This window comes from Wyeomyia smithii, chromosome 1 (genome assembly GCF_029784165.1).
Source record: "Wyeomyia smithii strain HCP4-BCI-WySm-NY-G18 chromosome 1, ASM2978416v1, whole genome shotgun sequence".
NCBI lineage: Eukaryota > Metazoa > Arthropoda > Insecta > Diptera > Culicidae > Wyeomyia > Wyeomyia smithii.
The window spans coordinates 46,288,491-46,307,139 of record NC_073694.1 but is presented as its reverse complement, the minus strand read 5'-3'; the positions used below and the strand labels follow the sequence as shown (position 1 = coordinate 46,307,139).

General features: G+C 41.4%; 3 protein-coding genes across 7 annotated transcripts in view; 1 reads left to right on the top strand and 2 right to left on the bottom strand.

Annotated features, from left to right (window-relative positions):
- Positions 1-246: 246 nt before the first annotated feature.
- On the bottom strand, positions 247-1,477 carry LOC129726829 (tRNA (cytosine(38)-C(5))-methyltransferase). Its single transcript, XM_055683966.1, has 2 exons — positions 1,271-1,477; positions 247-1,210 (listed from the first exon to the last, which is right to left on the bottom strand). Exons 1-2 carry the CDS (start codon positions 1,368-1,370, stop codon positions 270-272), a joined length of 1,041 nt encoding a protein of 346 aa, XP_055539941.1. The 5' UTR covers positions 1,371-1,477; the 3' UTR covers positions 247-269.
- Positions 1,478-8,491: 7,014 nt separating this feature from the next.
- Positions 8,492-10,805, top strand: LOC129719208 (lysosomal aspartic protease). Its single transcript, XM_055670735.1, has 5 exons — positions 8,492-8,650; positions 8,964-9,036; positions 9,415-9,544; positions 9,606-9,729; positions 9,793-10,805. The coding sequence occupies exons 2-5, from the start codon at positions 8,972-8,974 to the stop codon at positions 10,635-10,637; spliced, it is 1,164 nt and encodes a 387-aa protein (XP_055526710.1). The 5' UTR covers positions 8,492-8,650; positions 8,964-8,971; the 3' UTR covers positions 10,638-10,805.
- Positions 10,806-17,410: 6,605 nt separating this feature from the next.
- LOC129719188 (putative uncharacterized protein DDB_G0279653) overlaps positions 17,411-18,649 on the bottom strand; it is a 257,470-nt gene continuing 256,231 nt past the window's right edge. For all 5 annotated transcript variants that reach the window (XM_055670727.1, XM_055670717.1, XM_055670688.1 and 2 more), the window contains one exon: positions 17,411-18,612. In XM_055670727.1, coding sequence (XP_055526702.1) covers positions 18,165-18,612 — 448 coding nt within the window. In that variant the 3' untranslated portion in view covers positions 17,411-18,164. The remainder of the gene's footprint in view (positions 18,613-18,649) is intronic.

The window sequence follows — 18,649 nt, the reverse complement described above, 5'->3', positions numbered from 1 at the left end:
CAACTATGATCTAGTCGATCGAGACCGCTATTAGCCCCAAGGCTAAGCGTGCGATATAAAAAAAAAGTTTCTGAGTTTTCGCTTCAGTAAGAAAATCGCTCTTATGATAAATTCCGATTCAATTGAAATACGGAACTTTAGATATTTTAGAAGTTGACTAGAAGCTCACGATGGGGATTGAAAATCTATCTACTCAAGAATAAAACCGGCAACGTCATCGCTTTATGTAAGAAGTGAAACACAAAATTTTAATAAAATTGAGCAGACGTTTAATCCAACTCGTCAAGCAACGAGCTAACGACCAGCACATTAACGCTGTTGCCCAGTACCCGATAGCACTGCCGGTCTGTAGTAACTGCCGGGAATGCGAAATCATCCGGAAAGCACATTAACCTGGCGACTTCCCTTGGAGTGAAAAAACGCAATCGTAGCTGACTCCGCAAGGAGCGACGTTCGTCTTCGTCGTTACTCGCTATCAGCTGCCGGTAGATGGTATCAAACTGGGATCTCGCCAGAGGACTGTACACCGATCCCGTTCCTTCCACATAGTGCGTATAGGCCTTTGTGAAGCACATCGAATTGGTAGAATCCGGCGTGCAAACATCCATTATAGCTAATCTCTTCTGGAGAAGAGCGTCCTTTACTAAATATTTGTCTAGGTGTTGTGAATCTTCCTCAACTAGTTCACTTATAGTTTTCGTCATCTGAATGTGTTTGGGTCCTAGTTCAGTTATGAGTTGCTCTGAGCTCGCAGTTTTCAACGACCCCCGCCGCTTTGCAACACAATAATAACGATGTCGAGTATTCGGAACACCGAAGTTATGTGGTGACAATATATACTCCCTGTACTCAAAACCAGCAACGGAAAGCTTCGTTTTGTACAGCTCACATGCCTTGGACCGCTCGAAACCTTTCACATTTTCCAACAAAATAAACTCAACCTGTGGAATATCCTCCAGCATGCCACAAATGTGAACAAAGGGATCTGCCCGGTGATCGGTAACATCTCCGAAGTTACCATTGCGACTGAAAGGCTGACAAGGAGGGGACATAAGAATTGTATCTACCCCCATTTGGCAAATCGCCTCCGATGTCAACCCTAGAATATTGCTGTTTTTTGCCATACGCAATCCAAAATTGTGATTATAAATTTGGTTGGCCACCGGGTTGATGTCAATTGCTGTCACGATTTCGAACGATTTCCCAGATCCTGTTGGTTTGAGAGAAAAAAATGGTAACCTGGTCGAGTAAACTATGGAAAGGAGCTTACGTAGAAGAGCATAATGCATTCCTCCTATTCCACTGAATAATTCCAAAACACGATGCGTTTTTGGATTTACTGTTGAAAACGTTGCATTAACATTGTCCATGGCGATTTTTACATTCCAAAAAGGGCCGAGAAAAAAAAATATTTTATTCTAAAAAATCAAGGTGTTCTCAGCCAAATATTGTAAACAAAAACATTGCCTTCATCAGAGCTGCGATGCCAGATGTTTTTAAAAAATGTCTGAAACTGCTCGAAAAACCGAAAAAATATGCTCGAAAACTGAAAAATATTAGGAGGGAGGTATTCAAGACACGACCGCATGCCGTTGACTACCGTATTCTTATATTCCATTAAAATAAATAGTAGAGGGAATTGCAACGCTTCTATTACAAAACTTCGAGGCACCAAAAGGTACCAGTTGCCGATTGTTCTTATTTACTGGTTAGTCCGTCCAGAATTCCAGACATTTCAGTATTTTGCAGTAGCCATGTACTACTAACAGCCACCAGTATTACGGGTGAAACCGGCACGAGATGACCGGTACTATTTTGTCTTTCCTCCTTTCAGCTGCTAACACCTAGCGTCCGTATGTAACCGGTACGGTTTAGTAATGAAACTGATGGGGTTTGATTGATTGATTTCTTTTGAAGGGACTTTAACCCCAAACTGTCATTCGTCCCTCTGCTTTGCTTAAGGAGAAACAGTCTCTTATATAGCCCAAAGACATACGCTGGATGATGGTGGCTTCTCAAACCTGGCGGTGCCACACGTGCTACAGACATGCATACACGCCATAAACATACACACATGCTATATAGCAAGCCACACACCTTATATATTAGGGACACACGCTACAGATGTTCACACCCTATATATGCATACGCTGGATGATGGTAGCATCTCAAACCACCTGGCGGTGCGAGTCTCTTTCAGTTTCTGGTTGTATTCACCCAACGATATCTGAATCGGATTACCGCTGGTGGGGTCCAACTCAGATCGAAAGGAAGCCGAACTGAAAGAGGGAAGAACTACAGCTAACCACTACCACCGCCGCTGTTGCCCGCTGCTGATCCACTTCGTCTACTGCCATCAATGTTGATTTCCGCTGCTGCTGCCTGCTGCTAGTGTACTAAACTGATGGGGTGAAATGTTCGAACAAAGCTTTTATACCAAGGCTTCGTCAGTTAGTTAGAAAGAAGGAGCCCCTATGTATGTGGTATTACCACATACGTAAGACATACGTAACACTCAGGAAGAAAACTTCCAAAAAAGTTAGTACAAAATGAACTACTTGAATGGTACCACACCCTGAATAAAATCACTGTTTGAGTTGTTTTTGAAGGCAGTGTGCCTGCTCAGCCCTGCATTTGTCTCGTTCCTACTCGAAAAATGCTGCATTGATTTTGTGAATAACTTTTTGACAGTTACTTATGGGATTTTCTTGAGGGCTCGAAAAGGCCGAGAAAAAGAAAATTCATTTTGTTCATTATTTATCGAGCAGTTTGACAGGGCGAGGTATGGAGTACTATGGGGCAACGTGTACCAGAAAAAAACGCCAGTGTTACGTATGTCTTATGTATGTGGTAATACCACATACTTAGACATACGTAACACTGGCGATTTTTTTGGTACTCTTTGCCCCAAATCACCCGGTACCAACACCAGTATGAACTGCTCGACGAAAATGAACGGAATGAATTTTCTTCATAGCGGCTCTTCTCGAGCCCCCAACAAAATCCCTTACGAAACGGTCAAAAAGTTGTTTACAAAATCAATGCTGCATTTTTCGAATGGGAACGAGGCAAATGCAGGGCTGCGCAGGTACACAACCTCCATAAACTACTCAAACTACTACTCAAAGGTTTTTTTACAGAGGTAGGTACTTTCGAGTAGTTCATTTTGTACCAACTTTTTTGGAAGATTTCTTCTAGAATGTTACGTATGTCTTATGTATGTGGTAATACCACATACATAAGACATACGCAACACTCACACGTTTTTTTCTGGTACACGTTGCCCCATAGTACTCCGTACCTCGCCCTGTCAAACTGCTCGATAAATAATGAACAAAATGTATTTTCTTTTTCTCGGCCTTATCGAGCCCCAAAGAAAATCCCATGAGGAACTGTCAAAAAGTTATTTACAAAATCAATGCAACATTTTTCGAGTAGGAACCAGACAAATGCAAGGCTGCGCAGGTACACTGCCTTCAAAAACAACTCAAACAGAGGTTTTTTTACAGAGGTTGGTACTTTCGAGTAGTTCATTTTGTACCAACTTTTTTGGAAGATTTCTTCCTGAGTGTTACGTATGTCTTATGTATGTGGTAATACTATGTGTTACACACTTAAAACTGGATCTAGAGTTCGGCAAAAAAACATCCGAGTTCACTCGGCAACTTTGGATTCAACCGGTATTTCAGCAAAAAATGCCGGTTGCCGACAGTTGTCAGATCATTTTGCCGAGACTTCGTCCAAAAAACTAAGCTTGACGAATCTCGTCTCTATTTTTTGCCGAATTTATCGTTAAACACTGTTGATGCCGAGGTCAGCAAAACATTACTGGTATCTCGGCACAAATTTTACTCGTTGCCGTGTTTCGGCAATACAGCTGTCATTCTCATGAACGAGTTGCCGCCATTTTTCTTAGTGCAAGTTTATGCGTGTTACGGGTGAGCAAACAGGAATCGGATACAAGTTTGGCCGATATTTGTGCAAATTACAAGTGTTTACAATCCGGTAGCAGAGAAAAATGTAGTACAGTTTGGGGGGAAGTGGCTGGAACTTAAAAAGTGTAGTTTCAAATCGTGTGAATACAATATTTTATTTGTTTTAGGGATAGGCATTAGACGTAATTTTAGATTAGATGTTTAGCTCAATGCCCTACTGGCGAGCAAGATGAAGATAAGTATTCAAGATTAAGTATGAATAAATTTCTTTACTTACTAAAACTCATCGAGCTTATAATTTATCTTTTGAAAGAAAACTACCTGATTCACAGCAAAACTATTTTCTGCGATTGGATTCCACTGAAAAAACGGCTCTTTACTGTGCCGAACATTCAGCTTATATAACCGAAAGGTCGTTAGACTGGTTTGCCGCTTCTCGGCTGGATTTGCCGAGAGCACAGTCAACTGTGTACCGCGATTCTCGGCATAAAATGACATCTGTCAAATATTGGTTTTCCGAGATTCTCGGCAAAAGAGATTCAGCCGAGCTGGCTGCCGAGCACTCGGCTGTCCAAATCTCAGCACAAACAATGCCGAGATTCGGCGAAATTTTTTAAGTGTGTAAGTTTATGAAGTTATTGCATGTTTTTGCTTGAGACTTGTACTCCTTAAATTTCGCTTCGAACCGCAAACAGCTATGATTCACCACTGGTCCATCTTGACGAATTATGTATGGATAATGGCAAATATGATGAAATTTATTAGTTGGGTGAATGTCTGGGAAACACATTTTGAAAAGCTCATAAAATGTTTTTGGCCTTCTAGATCATCTACTTCATCTAACGTTAGTTTGTTGGAAAACGAATAGTAAGTTATTTTTAATAAACAGCCGACACAATTAGATAAGGTGAAACCTCATTGAATTCAAAAATGGCCGACTTCGAGACTCCACTTTGAATTTTCAAAAGCACAATGCTCGGAAATATTCATTGCGTTCCCTATTAAAATTATATTTTATGTTTGCTTCACCACAGCAAACATAAAATAGCATTTTCACAGGGAACGCATTCACTGTTTCCGAGTCTTGTGCTTTCGAAAATTCGAAGTGGTGACTCAAGTCGGCCATTTTTGGATTCAATGAGGTTTCACCTTAAGTTTTCATTAAATCCGAAACCTGGTTGAACACAAAGGGAAACGCCCGAAGAAGGAGCCAGCATTGTGAAGCTGACTGCGATATTGCATGTCCATGTGCTTTTAATTTTTCGCAAGTAAAATTAGCCGATGGTTTGTCTGCTGACTAAGCTATTTCATATTCGAAATGCTGTATAATCAAATTGATTTGGCTAATTGTGATTGTCTTATGAATATTTACGGCTTGATGTTCTTGATGACTACCATTGCAACACCTTCAAGGATATTGTGTATAGGATCAAACGTGTTATTTTGAGCTATGCTAAAATGTTCAATATTCATCAGAGCTGATCTTCCGATAATTTCGCATTGTGATGGAGTTTTAGTTCTATCTTCCAGAGCACATATGTCTTTTTAGATAGTTTGGTCAGTTCTAGCAGGAAAAGTATCATCGATCTCTCCACTTTGAAGAGCGCTGCGTGTCACGTAACACAAATAGAATAAATTTGATTGTGGGCCCGTAAATTCAAAAATCTCGTGCATTGCGAGTGTATCTCCACATACATAAGACATACGTAACACTGGCGTTTTTTTCTGGTACACGTTGCCCCATAGTACTCCGTACCTCGCCCTGTCAAACTGCTCGATAAATAATGAACAAAATGAATTTTCTTTTTCTAGGCCTTATCGAGCCCCAAAGAAAATCCCATAAGGAACTGTCAAAAAGTTATTTACAAAATCAATGCAACATTTTTCGAGTAGGAACGAGACAAATGCAGGGCTGCGCTGGTACACTGCCTTCAAAAACAACTCAAACAGAGGTTTTTTCACAGAGGTAGGTACTTTCGAGAAGTTCATTTTGTACCAACTTTTTTGGAAGATTTCTTCCTGAGTGTTACGTATGTCTTATGTATGTGGTATCTCCTAGAATGTGTACTAGAAAAGCTCTCATGGTAAAGTTTGTATCTCCGCACTTTATCTGAACACCACAGTCAGATCCTAGCTCACTCAAGTCTGTAAATAATGGTTTCATAATCTTACTGAACCCGTATTTCTTCACATTAGCAGATTGAACCGTTAAAATTCGTAAGTTTTTTTTTTCGACTTCCGAGAACCCAACGGGTTAAGATACTCAACATCATCAAGATGGAGCGAGAGACGAATTGCATCAGGAAACTGTTTCAAAAATGCATGCGTTTTGTAACGCTGGCCATCTTTGAAGTTGCACAGAAAATTTCGATTCTCTGCTTCTTCTGTTATCATCTTTCGAGCTTCCGGATCTTGCATCACAAGTGCTAAAATGTCAATGAGTGAAATGTAATGGGCAACATCTCTAACTATTCGGACCGCTGATTTCTGTTGAGTATTGCAAAATTTTACAGGAACAGTTTTTGTTATTTGAGTTTTTCCTAGCACTTCTTGTCTGGGGATGGGTATAGCATATCCTGCGACTCCAGCCAAACATGCTAAGCTATTTTCTGGAGTTGCGACATTAGCAAAAACTCCATTCAATTTATTAATGAACTTCAACGCGTCGACATCATTGAATGGCACAGATTTAGACTTCAAGTATTCTTTAAACAAATTAAGCAAATAGCGTTCGTAATCTTGAAGTAAATTAGCAGAAGCGTTCAAAAAAGATTTAATTTTAGCTTCGGGGAGGGAAACATCTTTCCGCAACTAAGTTGCAATTCCACTAATTTTTTCTGCTATCTCTGTCAATGACGGCGCAGTTTCAAAAAACGACGCATTCGTTATACCTAACTCATTATCCACGATCATACCTTCCGGATGGTCGAGTTGAAATACCTCAACATCATCACGGACGCTCTCTTCAGAAATTGAATTCTGGAGAGGCAGATGCACACTTTCAATGTACCGTTTCAAGGTTTTAAATAAATGAAAAATCGAACCACACCTCGAGCAACGGAATGGCAGCTCGTTCGCTTTACTCGTGTTCAAATTGTGAACGGATCGGAAGTGACTTTTCAATTCTTGTATGTAACCAGGAGACTCCCACAATTTTCCAGGTGACACGAAAAACCTAAAAATTTTTGCTTCATGGAACAAATAATGGTACTCTAAACCGAGTTATATTGATAAATTCAAAATTGAGTTATTCTAGATGTATTCAAAAATGATGTAAAACATACACAGAATCACAAAATGATAGTATTCATTTTTTGACGTTTCCATACATCGTTTGAAATTGAGTTATAATAAATTCAGTCCAAGTGTTACTTTTGACGAGCCTGTTGTAAATAACTTTTTGATAGCTCCTTATGGGATTTTCTTTGGGGCCCGATAAAACCGAGAAAAAGAAAATTCATTTTGTTCATTATTTGTCGAGCAGTTGGACAGGACGATTTACGGAGTACTATGGGGCAACGTGTACCAGAAAAGCGCCAGTGTAACGTATGTCTTATGTATGTGGTATAAGTTTTTATTTGTTAATCTTGGTTTTAGTTATAGTTATTGGGGTTGTGTTTACCTGTTGCCTGTACAAATAAATAAATAAAAATCTGCATTTTCTAAGTAAAACGTAATTTTCTATCGTTATCATTCAATTTCGAAATCACGAATTAATACTGCTCAAAATCTGTTCGGAATGGCTACAATGACAGTTCGCCCATGTACCAACTGTCATTGTAGCGATTTGGAGCGATTTTTATTTCTTCACTTAAAAATCGAAGGACAATGATATTAAATTTAAAAAAAAATCAAGTTTTGATCAAAAAATTACACTCTTTTAGCTGATATACAACCCAATTAAGCATTGGAACCATTTAAATATTACATAACGCGGAATTTGGCAATTTTCAATACCCACCCACCCCCACGTAACACAATTTTACATGTGTTACACACGCAAAGTAACGCTTTGCCGAAAATCAAAATATGATTATCTTTCCCGAGTTTGCTTATATACAAAAAACAAATTAAAGTAAATATTGATTTTCGTACTAGGATATGTGAATATCGATTGGCGTATAAACTCCAAAAATTAGCAAAACAATAATAAAATCCACATATCTGGTAACCCAGCTCAGCAGCTGATTTTTTAGTGAAGAAAAAGGTGAAAATAAGAAAGACCGGCGAAACCGGCAAACAAGAAAGCTTCTCACGTCTCATTGTTTCCATTTCAACTCACTAATGTTGAACCCTGTGAGCTCAACCGTCGAACATTCGTGGCTGCCAGTCACAAGGGTATACAATATATGTTGATTCGTTTTCTACAGAATACGATAATTTACCAATTGAACCAATAAAAAAAATGTGCTATTTTGTCACTTTTCAAATTCTACTGCCTGTGTTAGTAATAACAAAACTCAGATTGATTAACAAGACCTATACTGAGAGATTCTCTATATATCTTTTTATTTAGGTCTGAAATTAAAAAAATACCTAGCAACCCTGACAAAAAATTCAATTCATTATGTTTTTCTACGTTTAACCAGTCCACTTTTCTTTAGTTTCATTTCAGCCCAGATTCTGTGCACAGCAAAGTAGAGGAAAATAGTGGTATCGCATTTTGTCATCGAAAACGGGGTTTACTTTTTATGCTATTTACAGGCATCTATCAGGTAAGCAATATTTCGCTTTGCGCTTGGTGTTGTGAAAAGAAAAATACATTGAGCGTACCAGTGGTTTTGACTTTAGCAAAAGTTGAAAAGCTTATGAACAGATTTTTACGAATGTTATAAACCAAAACCAAACTACGATCTATTTTATTGTGTATTTAAAGCAGTTTTTAGTTCATAGAATTGAAACAAAATGGTTACCACAAAACGCATTAAAAAGATTGTGAATAGAACATGGTCAATTAAATGCGCTAAACGTCGGAGTTTCTTGTTCAAATCAAATTTTTATAATAAATGTTGTGTTTCTTCCTCACAGCCTAAAAGATGCTAATTAAATCAATTGTCTTGGTAGTATGCTTTGCTATCCTGGCACAAGCGGATTTGGTTAGGTAAGTATGTCAATGCTGAAACATACTGTAATGTGATTAACTATTGCCATTGATGTAAAATTGAACTGCATTTTAAACTGAGAGTAATAAGCACAAAGTATGTAGACGGTTGCTGACTCATTCGTTTCGTTGACTGTTTTTGTATGCACTAGGGTTGGCAGCAAAGGAGATAAAGATAACTCATTGCTTTTTGATTATTCTATTACTAGCTACGTATTGAGCAATATCCAGTCAAAACATTTATTTTTATTTTTCATAATTGCGTATATATTTGACCCTTTAAATAAGGAACCTTTGTTAACACCCTACTCATCAGACAGTTGAACCAATTGAAAAATTGACTATAATAATTTGCGTTGTTTTAATCCGTCCCTTCAGAGTACAGTTACACAAGACTGAAAGCGCTCGACAGCACTTCCGAAATGTGGACACCGAAATCAGACAACTGCGTCTTAAGTACGATGCTTTGTCCGGTCCAGTTCCAGAACCACTGTCCAATTATTTAGATGTTAGTATCATTCAACACTCTTATCCAAACGCATTGTAATGTTGCACCTTTGTTTCGACAGGCTCAATATTTCGGCGCAATTACGATCGGAACGCCACCCCAGAGTTTCAAAGTGGTGTTCGATACCGGCTCTTCTAACCTTTGGGTGCCCTCGAAGGAATGCTCTTTCACCAACATCGCCTGTCGTAAGTCTCCGGTTAGTTATCAGTTGGCGAAGCTATTTTAATAAATATTTTGATTAATTCCAGTGATGCACAATAAATACAATGCCAAGAAGTCATCGACATTCGAGAAAAATGGAACGGCTTTCCATATTCAATATGGATCGGGCAGCCTTTCGGGTTATCTGTCGACAGATACTGTAGGACTGGGTGGTGTTTCAGTTGCGAAGCAAATCTTTGCTGAAGCAATAAATGAACCCGGACTGGTGTTTGTGGCGGCGAAATTTGATGGAATTCTAGGACTTGGGTACAGCTCGATTTCGGTTGACGGAGTTGTTCCTGTTTTCTACAACATGTTCAATCAGGGATTGATCGATTCTCCAGTCTTCTCCTTTTATTTGAACCGTGACCCAAGCGTCGCTGAGGGTGGTGAAATTATTTTCGGTGGTTCAGATTCAAATAAGTACACCGGAGATTTCACCTACTTGTCGGTAGATCGCAAGGCCTACTGGCAGTTTAAAATGGACTCGGTCAAAGTCGGAGATGCTGAGTTTTGCAACAACGGATGCGAAGCGATTGCCGACACTGGAACCAGTCTGATCGCTGGACCTGTCTCTGAGGTTACAGCCATCAACAAGGCTATCGGAGGTACGCCCATTATCAACGGAGAATACATGGTAGATTGCAATCTGATTCCCAAGTTGCCAAAGATTTCATTCGTCTTGGGAGGAAAATCTTTTGAACTGGAAGGCGCTGATTATGTGCTGCGAGTAGCTCAAATGGGAAAGACAATTTGCTTGTCTGGTTTTATGGGCATTGATATTCCCCCGCCGAATGGACCGTTGTGGATTCTGGGCGATGTTTTCATTGGAAAGTACTATACCGAGTTCGATATGGGCAACGATCGCGTTGGTTTCGCTACCGCCATATAAATTGCTCCAAAAACAATTCACACAGGTAGCAGGCTTTAAATTTATTTCTAAATTCAGAAATGTGCGTAATGCGCTTCAGCCAATAAGGTAAGCTTTGATTGTATTACAAAAGGAACATTTGCGAAAATAAAGTTGGTCTTCAAGTTGTTTGAGTAGACATGAATTGAACTGTATTGTTTTCTTTCAAGTTTGTGCGCATGAACCGGTTCAAGTACAAAAAGGTGATGCCAAACCATTCCGTTTGAAACTGAGAAAAGCTACTCGGTACGTGAGTAACACCTTTTTAATTTTTTTGAAGATTTGGGGCTTCCAGTGGCGGTTACGAGGAACCAATGACTTCGCAATGATGAGGAAAGTTTGTTTACATAGTGGTGAAAATTTCATCAAATTCGAGTCAGTGGTTTCAAAAGTTTTCGACAATGGTACGCGAAAGACGTAGGAAAATTCGGCACACTCACGTTGAAAATCCGACGTGGTCAGCTGAAAAATTGCGAAGTGTTTCAAATTGCCCAAATCAACCGTAAACGCGTGCTGAAACAATTCAACCGGGTTGTTTAGCTATTAACGGATTTTTGATTTTTATATATCAGCTAAAAGAGTATAATTTTCTGTGCAAAACGTGATATTTTTAAAATTTTATATTGTCTTCCGATTTTTAGAATAAAAAATCGCTTAAAATGACGGTTGGTACATGGCCGAACTGTCATTGTAGCGATTTAGAGTAGTTTCAATTCGTGATAAAAAAATTGAAGCACAACAATAGAAATTTTTTGAAAATCACGTTTTGCTTAGAAAGTGCAGCTCTTTCAGATGATATAAAAAACTGTCACAGCTAAACTACCCAATTAAACTCTAACGTTGGTTCGCGCTGATCACATCAACCGCAGAAGTGGAACGATTGACAAGCCGCTACGATTGAAAGTCTGCAGAGCAGTTCGGGCGAACCCTGGGATCAACCTGCGCGATTTGGCTAAGATGGTTCTCGGTACCGTACAGTACTGTGGAGCAAAGCCCTGTAAAGCAAAATCCCGCTGCTGAAGGAGGCAACAAAAATAAGAAACAAGGTGGAAGCAGTTGCACTTCGAAAAGTGTGGCTGATTCGACACGGTGACAAATGTCAGCGACGTTGGAGATTTCGGTGGGCCGACTGATGTTTCGTGTGCCCCAATGCGGTGAATCGCACCAGGTTTCCGGGGCAAACATTTCACCGTATGTGTAAATGAGATAGCATATCACCGCCACTTCTCATACACCTTTATCTAACAGCTGACAGCGGCCACAAATGAGATTGAGCCCAGGACATGAGTTCATTGCCATTCTCTGTTTTTCGGTATAGGGATGACAATAGCTCGAGTGAAAGTGAAGCTTCCCCCGCTGGTTGTGAAGAATGTCCCACTCAACAAGCTCATTAGCGACTGCATCGCTGCTGAACACAAACTGTGCGGCATCGGCACGAAGGTTATGCTCCACGCGAAGGGGGTTTTTGAGAAGGCCATGAAGTTTATGAAACATTCTAAAATTGAGTTCTTCACCCACGACATTCCTGGTAAGAAGCCATTCAAGATTGTCATCAGAGGCCTGCCAGGTTTCACCCCAAGCTAATCGGAGTCGAAATCAAGGATCGGTACAAATTGACCCCAATTACTGTCTATAACATTAAACGCAAGAACGAGAACGAAAGGAAATACCCAGACTGCCTATTTCTGGTTCATTTTCCGGAAGGAACAGTAACACTGAGCGCATTGCGAGCTATCCGCTCTTTGTTTTCCATTATCATCCGTTGGGAGCCCTATCGTGGTGGCCGTCGAGATGTTACGCAGTGTCAGAGGTGCCTCAACTTCGGTCACGGTACCCGGAACTGCAACATCAAACCGCATTGCAACATTTGTGCAAAGGACCACTCTACGTCGGATTGTCCTGTGGACGGTGCCGGTGCGGTACAGTTTAAGTGAGCTAACTGTGGTGGCACCACAAGACAGTGCCCGAAAAGGGAAAGCTTGCTTGAGCATATCCGCAAACAGGCGTCGTCAAACAACCAGCCGGGCAGGAAGAAAGACAAACCACCGGTCTTCAGGGCGGAAGATTTCCCTCCACTGCGTTCCTTCCAGCAAGCAGGGCAACCAAGTACGCGTACGCAACTTGATCTTCCACACATCATCCAGCGGGTTAGCCTGTCAACAGTCGCCTCCTCCCTGGCTACTGGCGTCCACCTATAGCAACACAGCTATAGCATAGAGCAAAAAGTATCGAGCTTGCTAATTTTCTCCGCAAGTACAACATCGACGTGGGTCTTATCACAGAGACCCACCTGGAATCCAACGACAGTTTTTGACTGCCGGACCACAACATCATCCGTCTCGATTTCACCAACTCCAGTGGGGGTTGTATCGCGATCCTCAGAAAGGGGATAAAATATAACATCTTGCCGCACATCCGCACCGCCATCATTGAAGCCCTTGGTGTGGAGGTCAAATCAACAACCGGGTTCATCCGGTTTTACGTCGTCTACCGTCCTCTCTTATGTCTCCCAGCTGGTCTCGAGGTACGATGCTGGCCTAACAAGCAAGTCGCCGTATGTTCGAGTCCCGGCTTGGGTGAGACTGTTAGTGTCAGTAGGATCGTAGCGCTAGCCCCGCTATTGTCCTGTACACTTAACAGTCGGCTGCGAAGTCTGTGTATAGTAAAACAGAAGGTCGAAGTCCGATACGGAATGTAGCACCAAGGCTTTGCTTTTTTACTGTCCTCTCCAGTGTAAAATCAGCAACGGCACAGCCACCCTGTTGGGTCCAGGATTTCCAAACGGGTCTGGGGAATCACTTTCAACTTCCAAATTCCACGCTCCCTCTCAACAGGAACAGCGGACTACGGGACGGGTATCTTCGGGCTCAAACTTCTTTTTACAGGAGGTATAATTCACGGGTAGCGTTCTAATCTACGTACTAATCGAGCGGACACTGGTAAGTACACGCACTTATTTATTCAACAGGTAAGTATTCGCGCCAGGTAACTATGCACACTATCGAACGGGACAAAACCGTATCTCTCACGGGTAGGTATAAGTCATTTTGCGTAAATGATAGTCACTTTTCTGGTCGCTTAACGAGTACACTTTATTCTCCTCTAATTTAGGGAAATTCCACTGATTTCGAGGTATTGGGAAATAAACTACTCACGCGATCTTGTTTCTAGGGCGGTTTATTATAAACTGATGGTGTTATCTGGGTTTCTTCACCCTTTTATCGAATTATTTAGGCGGAAACAGTAAACATATAAATTACACTTCACCGCGAACCGAATCGGATTGTAAACAAACCAGCATAACAAACTGCAGTCATATGCTGCACAAGATATTTAGACTACTGGAATGCGGGTAGGATTTTTGTGTGCTGCTATCTGTCCGTCGATTCCTGCGTTTATATATGTTGTTGCGCGATAGGGTGTTCCTAACAATTCGGGCCTAAACACACCCTGTCTAAGAACGTGCTGGCAACCATTACCAAAACCAACTCCCGCTTCGTCGTTGGGGGATGCTAGACACGAGGCTTGACGAAATTATCGGCAGAATCAGAACGGTCGCCAACTCTTCGAACACTCGCAGCATGGTGCAGTTTCCGGATGACAGTTTCCGACTTACATCTCCCCAGCGGGGAACCCATCAACTCTGGATTTCTTCCTGGCCAACATCGAGCTGTCCAAACCAGTGGCGCACAACGATCTGAACTCAGACCACCAACCTGTCTTAGCTGAGGTGGGGATCAGTGTAGCTCCCGCCAGCTGCCTGCGGAAAGACTACCACCATGTAAACTGGGAGCCCTTTGCTCCAATGGTGAACAACAACATTGACGATGCGCCGCTCGACAGCATTGAAGACAGCGACCAGACGCTGGAGGGTATCCAACGAGCCATAAATGTGGCCGACGAAGCGTGTGTTCGACGTGTTCCTGTGAGGGGTAAGTTCCTTGCTAATGATTCCCGTACCAGGCTGCTAATTAGATTGCGGAATGTGTGTAGACGCCAGTTCCAGAGGACCAGGGATCTGGACATTAAGCTCGAGGTGGCCGATCTGAACAAGCAAATTGCTTCCAGGATGGTCTCACTCCGGAATGTAAATTTCGAACGTGTAGTCCAAAGTTTGGACGGCCGCTCCAGGCCATTCTGGAAAGTAACCAAGGTGCTGACACCCCAAGCAAGTTCCTCCCCTCAAAGTCGGAGAGAGGCTTCTTGTAGCGCCGGTCGAGAGAGCGAATGCGGTAGGTGATCATATTGCCTCATCGCATTTGCTTGGCTCGACCATGGCTAGTCCAATGAAAGACCAGGTTGAGCAATGCGTCCGCAACCTTGGAAACCTCTTTTGTACCGTTTCTCAAGAAAATAAAATTACAGTAGAACAGGGTTGCTCAGCGCTGATGAGTACTAAGAACATGAAGGCTCCTGGGTCTGATGGGGTCTTCAACATCGTCTTAAAAAAGCTCAGTAACAGGGTTCACCTGCTGTTGCTGTTGAGCTCTATCTTCAACATATGCTTGGAGCATTTGAAAGATAGCTAAGATCATACCGATCCGCAAACCCGGGAAGGATCCGACGTTGGCATCAAGCTACCGTCCGATCAGCCTACTTTCATCGCTGAGCAAACGGTTTGTAAAACTGATCCTCAGCCGCATGATGGAGGTGGCTGAGAAAAACAATATTTTTCTTCCGCAACAGTTTGGGTTTAGGAAGGGTCATTCCACCACGCACCAGCTGGTGCGGGTGATGAACAACATCCGGAGAGACAGGGCTGTATCCAAGTTCCCATGGCATTTTTTTTTCATATATTCTCAGCCATGGCATTGTTGGATGTCGAAAATGCGTTTGACAATGTCTGGCATGACGGGCTGGTATACAAGCTCCACCATATTTGACAAAAATCATCCGTAGCCACCTTCGTCAGAGGTCGTTCAAGGTATCGTTGAATGTTCGCCTGTCAACACCTTTTCCATCCCATCAGGGGTTCGGCAGGGCAGTCTGCTGGCCCCTTGGCTGTACAGCATTTACACCTCCGAAATTCCTTCCTTAGGAGATGGCTGCGTGCTCTTTCTGTTCGCAGATGACACTGCAATTGCCGTCAAGGGAAGAATGACTCGTTAGATCATCTACAAACTTCAGCGATGCCTAGACGCCTTTGTCGAATATGCTTACACCTGGAAAATCAAAATTAATGCTTCTAAAACCCAAACAATTATGTTCCTCCATTGACAATACCCCGCCCATTATGCGTTGTCGTCATGAACGGTACAGGAGTTGAGTGGTCTTCCGAAGTCACGTATCTTGGACTGTTATTCAACGAGAAGTTTCTCTAACGTGTGGAGAGGGTACTGGTTCAATGCTCCGCTTTGGTTCGGTCACTATAACCGCTTATTTGTAACAGATCCCGCCTCTCAAGAACAAATAAACTGGCAGTCTACAAACAAATAATTGCCCCCGTAGTCTTCAAAGCGGCTGCGGTGTGGGAATCATGTGCACAAACTCACAGGAACAAAATCCAAGTGGCACAAAACAGAATGATTCTCGGTTGGCCGTTTGATACAAGAATCTCGGACCTCCACAAGGAGCCGGCAGTTAAGAAAGTAGACACTATAATACCAAAATTCTGAACACGCTGTAATTAGCGGACTGTATATAGTAGATTAGGTGTATATAGTAGATCATGTTAGATTTAAGTGGTATATAGTTGTCTTTTGAAATATGAACAGATACCAAAGCCACTATTGTGCTCATCCTTTCAAAAATAACTGGAAAACCTTCAGCAAAACTTAAAAAAAACACAAAAAACCAAAGATGAAAACATTAATGTAAATCACTTGTAACTAATGTTTTAAACCCAAACAAACTCATAGAAATAAAGAATAGCTTACTACTACAGCACTGTTCGACGAATCTGCCGGCATGAAGGCCTGCGGTCTTTCCACGCCAGCAAGCACCCCAACAGGACCCTCGTGCAGAATATCGTCGTTGCAAAACTTTGCTGTGTGAGAAAGTCTAGATCAAATTCGACGGCTGCATATGTCCGTCCTATATGTCGCCAAGCGGATTAAATTCGTGTTTGCTGAAAAGTTCGCTCGGAAGCTCGGGGATCTGCAGCTGTGGCAAAAACCAAGGTTTTCATCACTGGATCAACTATGAATGGCCAGGTGTACAAGAAATAGTGCCTTCAGAAGCGGATTTTGCCGTTCATCCAATGACATGAATGAAAAATATTGAGCTGTAATCGAGAGCAAGTTGAAGAGAAGAGGAAGAACAATAAAAAACCAGCTGATTTACATCGATGATGGAGGAAAACGGTGAAACGAGTTGACAGTTTCTACAGAAAAAATGATGGACGGTATTCGCTCTAACGGAGCTACGGTGCTGCCATCTTCAATTTGTTTACTCTATGAGTGCAGAGGATAGGAATTTCTTCAAGGGTGAATGTGATAGCAACCATTTTGGTAATCCTCCCTGAAATTCGCTTACGGATAGTTCAATGTGTGTGAAGAAGATGATTCAATTCCGTTAGGGCGAATAAAACGAAAAGTGCGTGAATGTATCCGAAACTCGAACGAATAATTTTTTCTGTATTTTTCCTTTAAGGTCAAGAAATTCTACGTGTTTTTGGACGAAGTTATAACCCATTCTGTGCGACCAAATATTAAGTGGAGCAAGCTTCATTTCTTCTTAATTTTCTATCACCTTGGTGAATGAAAGGATATTTTATACATTTTTTTTTCGGAAAAATAATTCAAAACGTGTTTTTTCTTCGACTTTACTGATTGTATATTTGTTATAACTATTCAACGAATAAGAGATGTGTGCTGATTTTTGAAATGTAATGTTGCGTGACATTTCGGCCAGTGGCATACTTTCTCATATATGATATTGCGGGTACAAGTTACAATGGTTCGATCACTTTTTTCTAGGCTGGCAATCGTAGAGGAAAATTGTTCGTAATGGTGCAGTTTTCTACGTTGAAGTTTTTTTTTCTTATAAATTGATCTGGACTGCATGTAACGGATTCATAACAAAAATATATTATCGATTCTTTTCACATTGGCAGTTTTTTTCAAAGGCAATTAACCTAGTTTAGAATATTTGCAGAGATTGATAACAGTAATCACATTATAGTTTCTTACATTTACTCTATGTAGCCATTTGTTTTATCTAAGTGTCACATTAATTAACGAGTTTTTTTCGCGTCATTAGGCTGTTCCCAGTAAGCGAAAGGTTGATCCTTCACATGGATTAACAGCAATCTTACAGTAGTATTGCAACGAAATCTTTGATTTATGTTTACAATGTCTATCCCATCTGCGCTTTATTATTATACGAAGCTATTGATCTTGGCAGGATTTCGATTTGCAACGTTTTCGCAGTTCAATTAAATAAATTCATCAAATGATAAAATTAAATGTGTTTATTGTATAAGCTAAATAAAAATATGATGCGTATCAATAGTAGGCTAATGAACTTTTATACAGTATGCTATTAAACTAAATAACAGCAGGCGAAAGGTTAACCGATCAAACTGAGGCGGCTGTTGGTTTTCCGAAGATGAGCCCGCCACGGTATAATCTGTTCGCTTTCATCGTCGTCATCGTTTCCATTCGTATGCGAACTACTATTTTGATGGTAATCGTTTTTGCTATTGATATTTTCCATCGAACCACGAACACTTGGATGGTTGCTTCCGCCATTGCCGTTTACGTTGGCAATGCTGCTATTGTTGCTATAGTTGCTGTTTCCGTTGACGTGAAGTCCGTTGCTGTTGGCACCGTTTGCGCCATTATGCTGATTATTGTTAAGGTTATTTTCCTTATTGAAGCGGGAGCCCACGTGGGAGTCCTCTTGCTGCGATGTGAAGCTAATGTTGTCGATCGACATTGCCCGTTGAGACATTCGGGAACGCCAGGTATCCGTTCGGCGTTGGTGTTCTTCCACACGGGGGGTATAAATCGAGGATCTGAAGAAATATTTGTTTTACTCGGTGGAGGAGCTGC

Bases quoted from the DNA above. Each gene is read 5' to 3' on its own strand.
- LOC129726829 (XM_055683966.1), bottom strand. From the start codon at position 1,370: ATGGACAATGTTAATGCAACGTTTTCAACAGTAAATCCAAAAACGCAT. The intron at 1,211-1,270 runs GTAAGCTCCTTT...TCAAACCAACAG, and splicing joins AATGCATTATGCTCTTCTAC to GATCTGGGAAATCGTTCGAA.
- LOC129719208 (XM_055670735.1), top strand. From the start codon at position 8,972: ATGCTAATTAAATCAATTGTCTTGGTAGTATGCTTTGCTATCCTGGCA. The intron at 9,545-9,605 runs GTTAGTATCATT...TTGTTTCGACAG, and splicing joins CACTGTCCAATTATTTAGAT to GCTCAATATTTCGGCGCAAT. The intron at 9,730-9,792 runs GTAAGTCTCCGG...GATTAATTCCAG, and splicing joins TTTCACCAACATCGCCTGTC to TGATGCACAATAAATACAAT.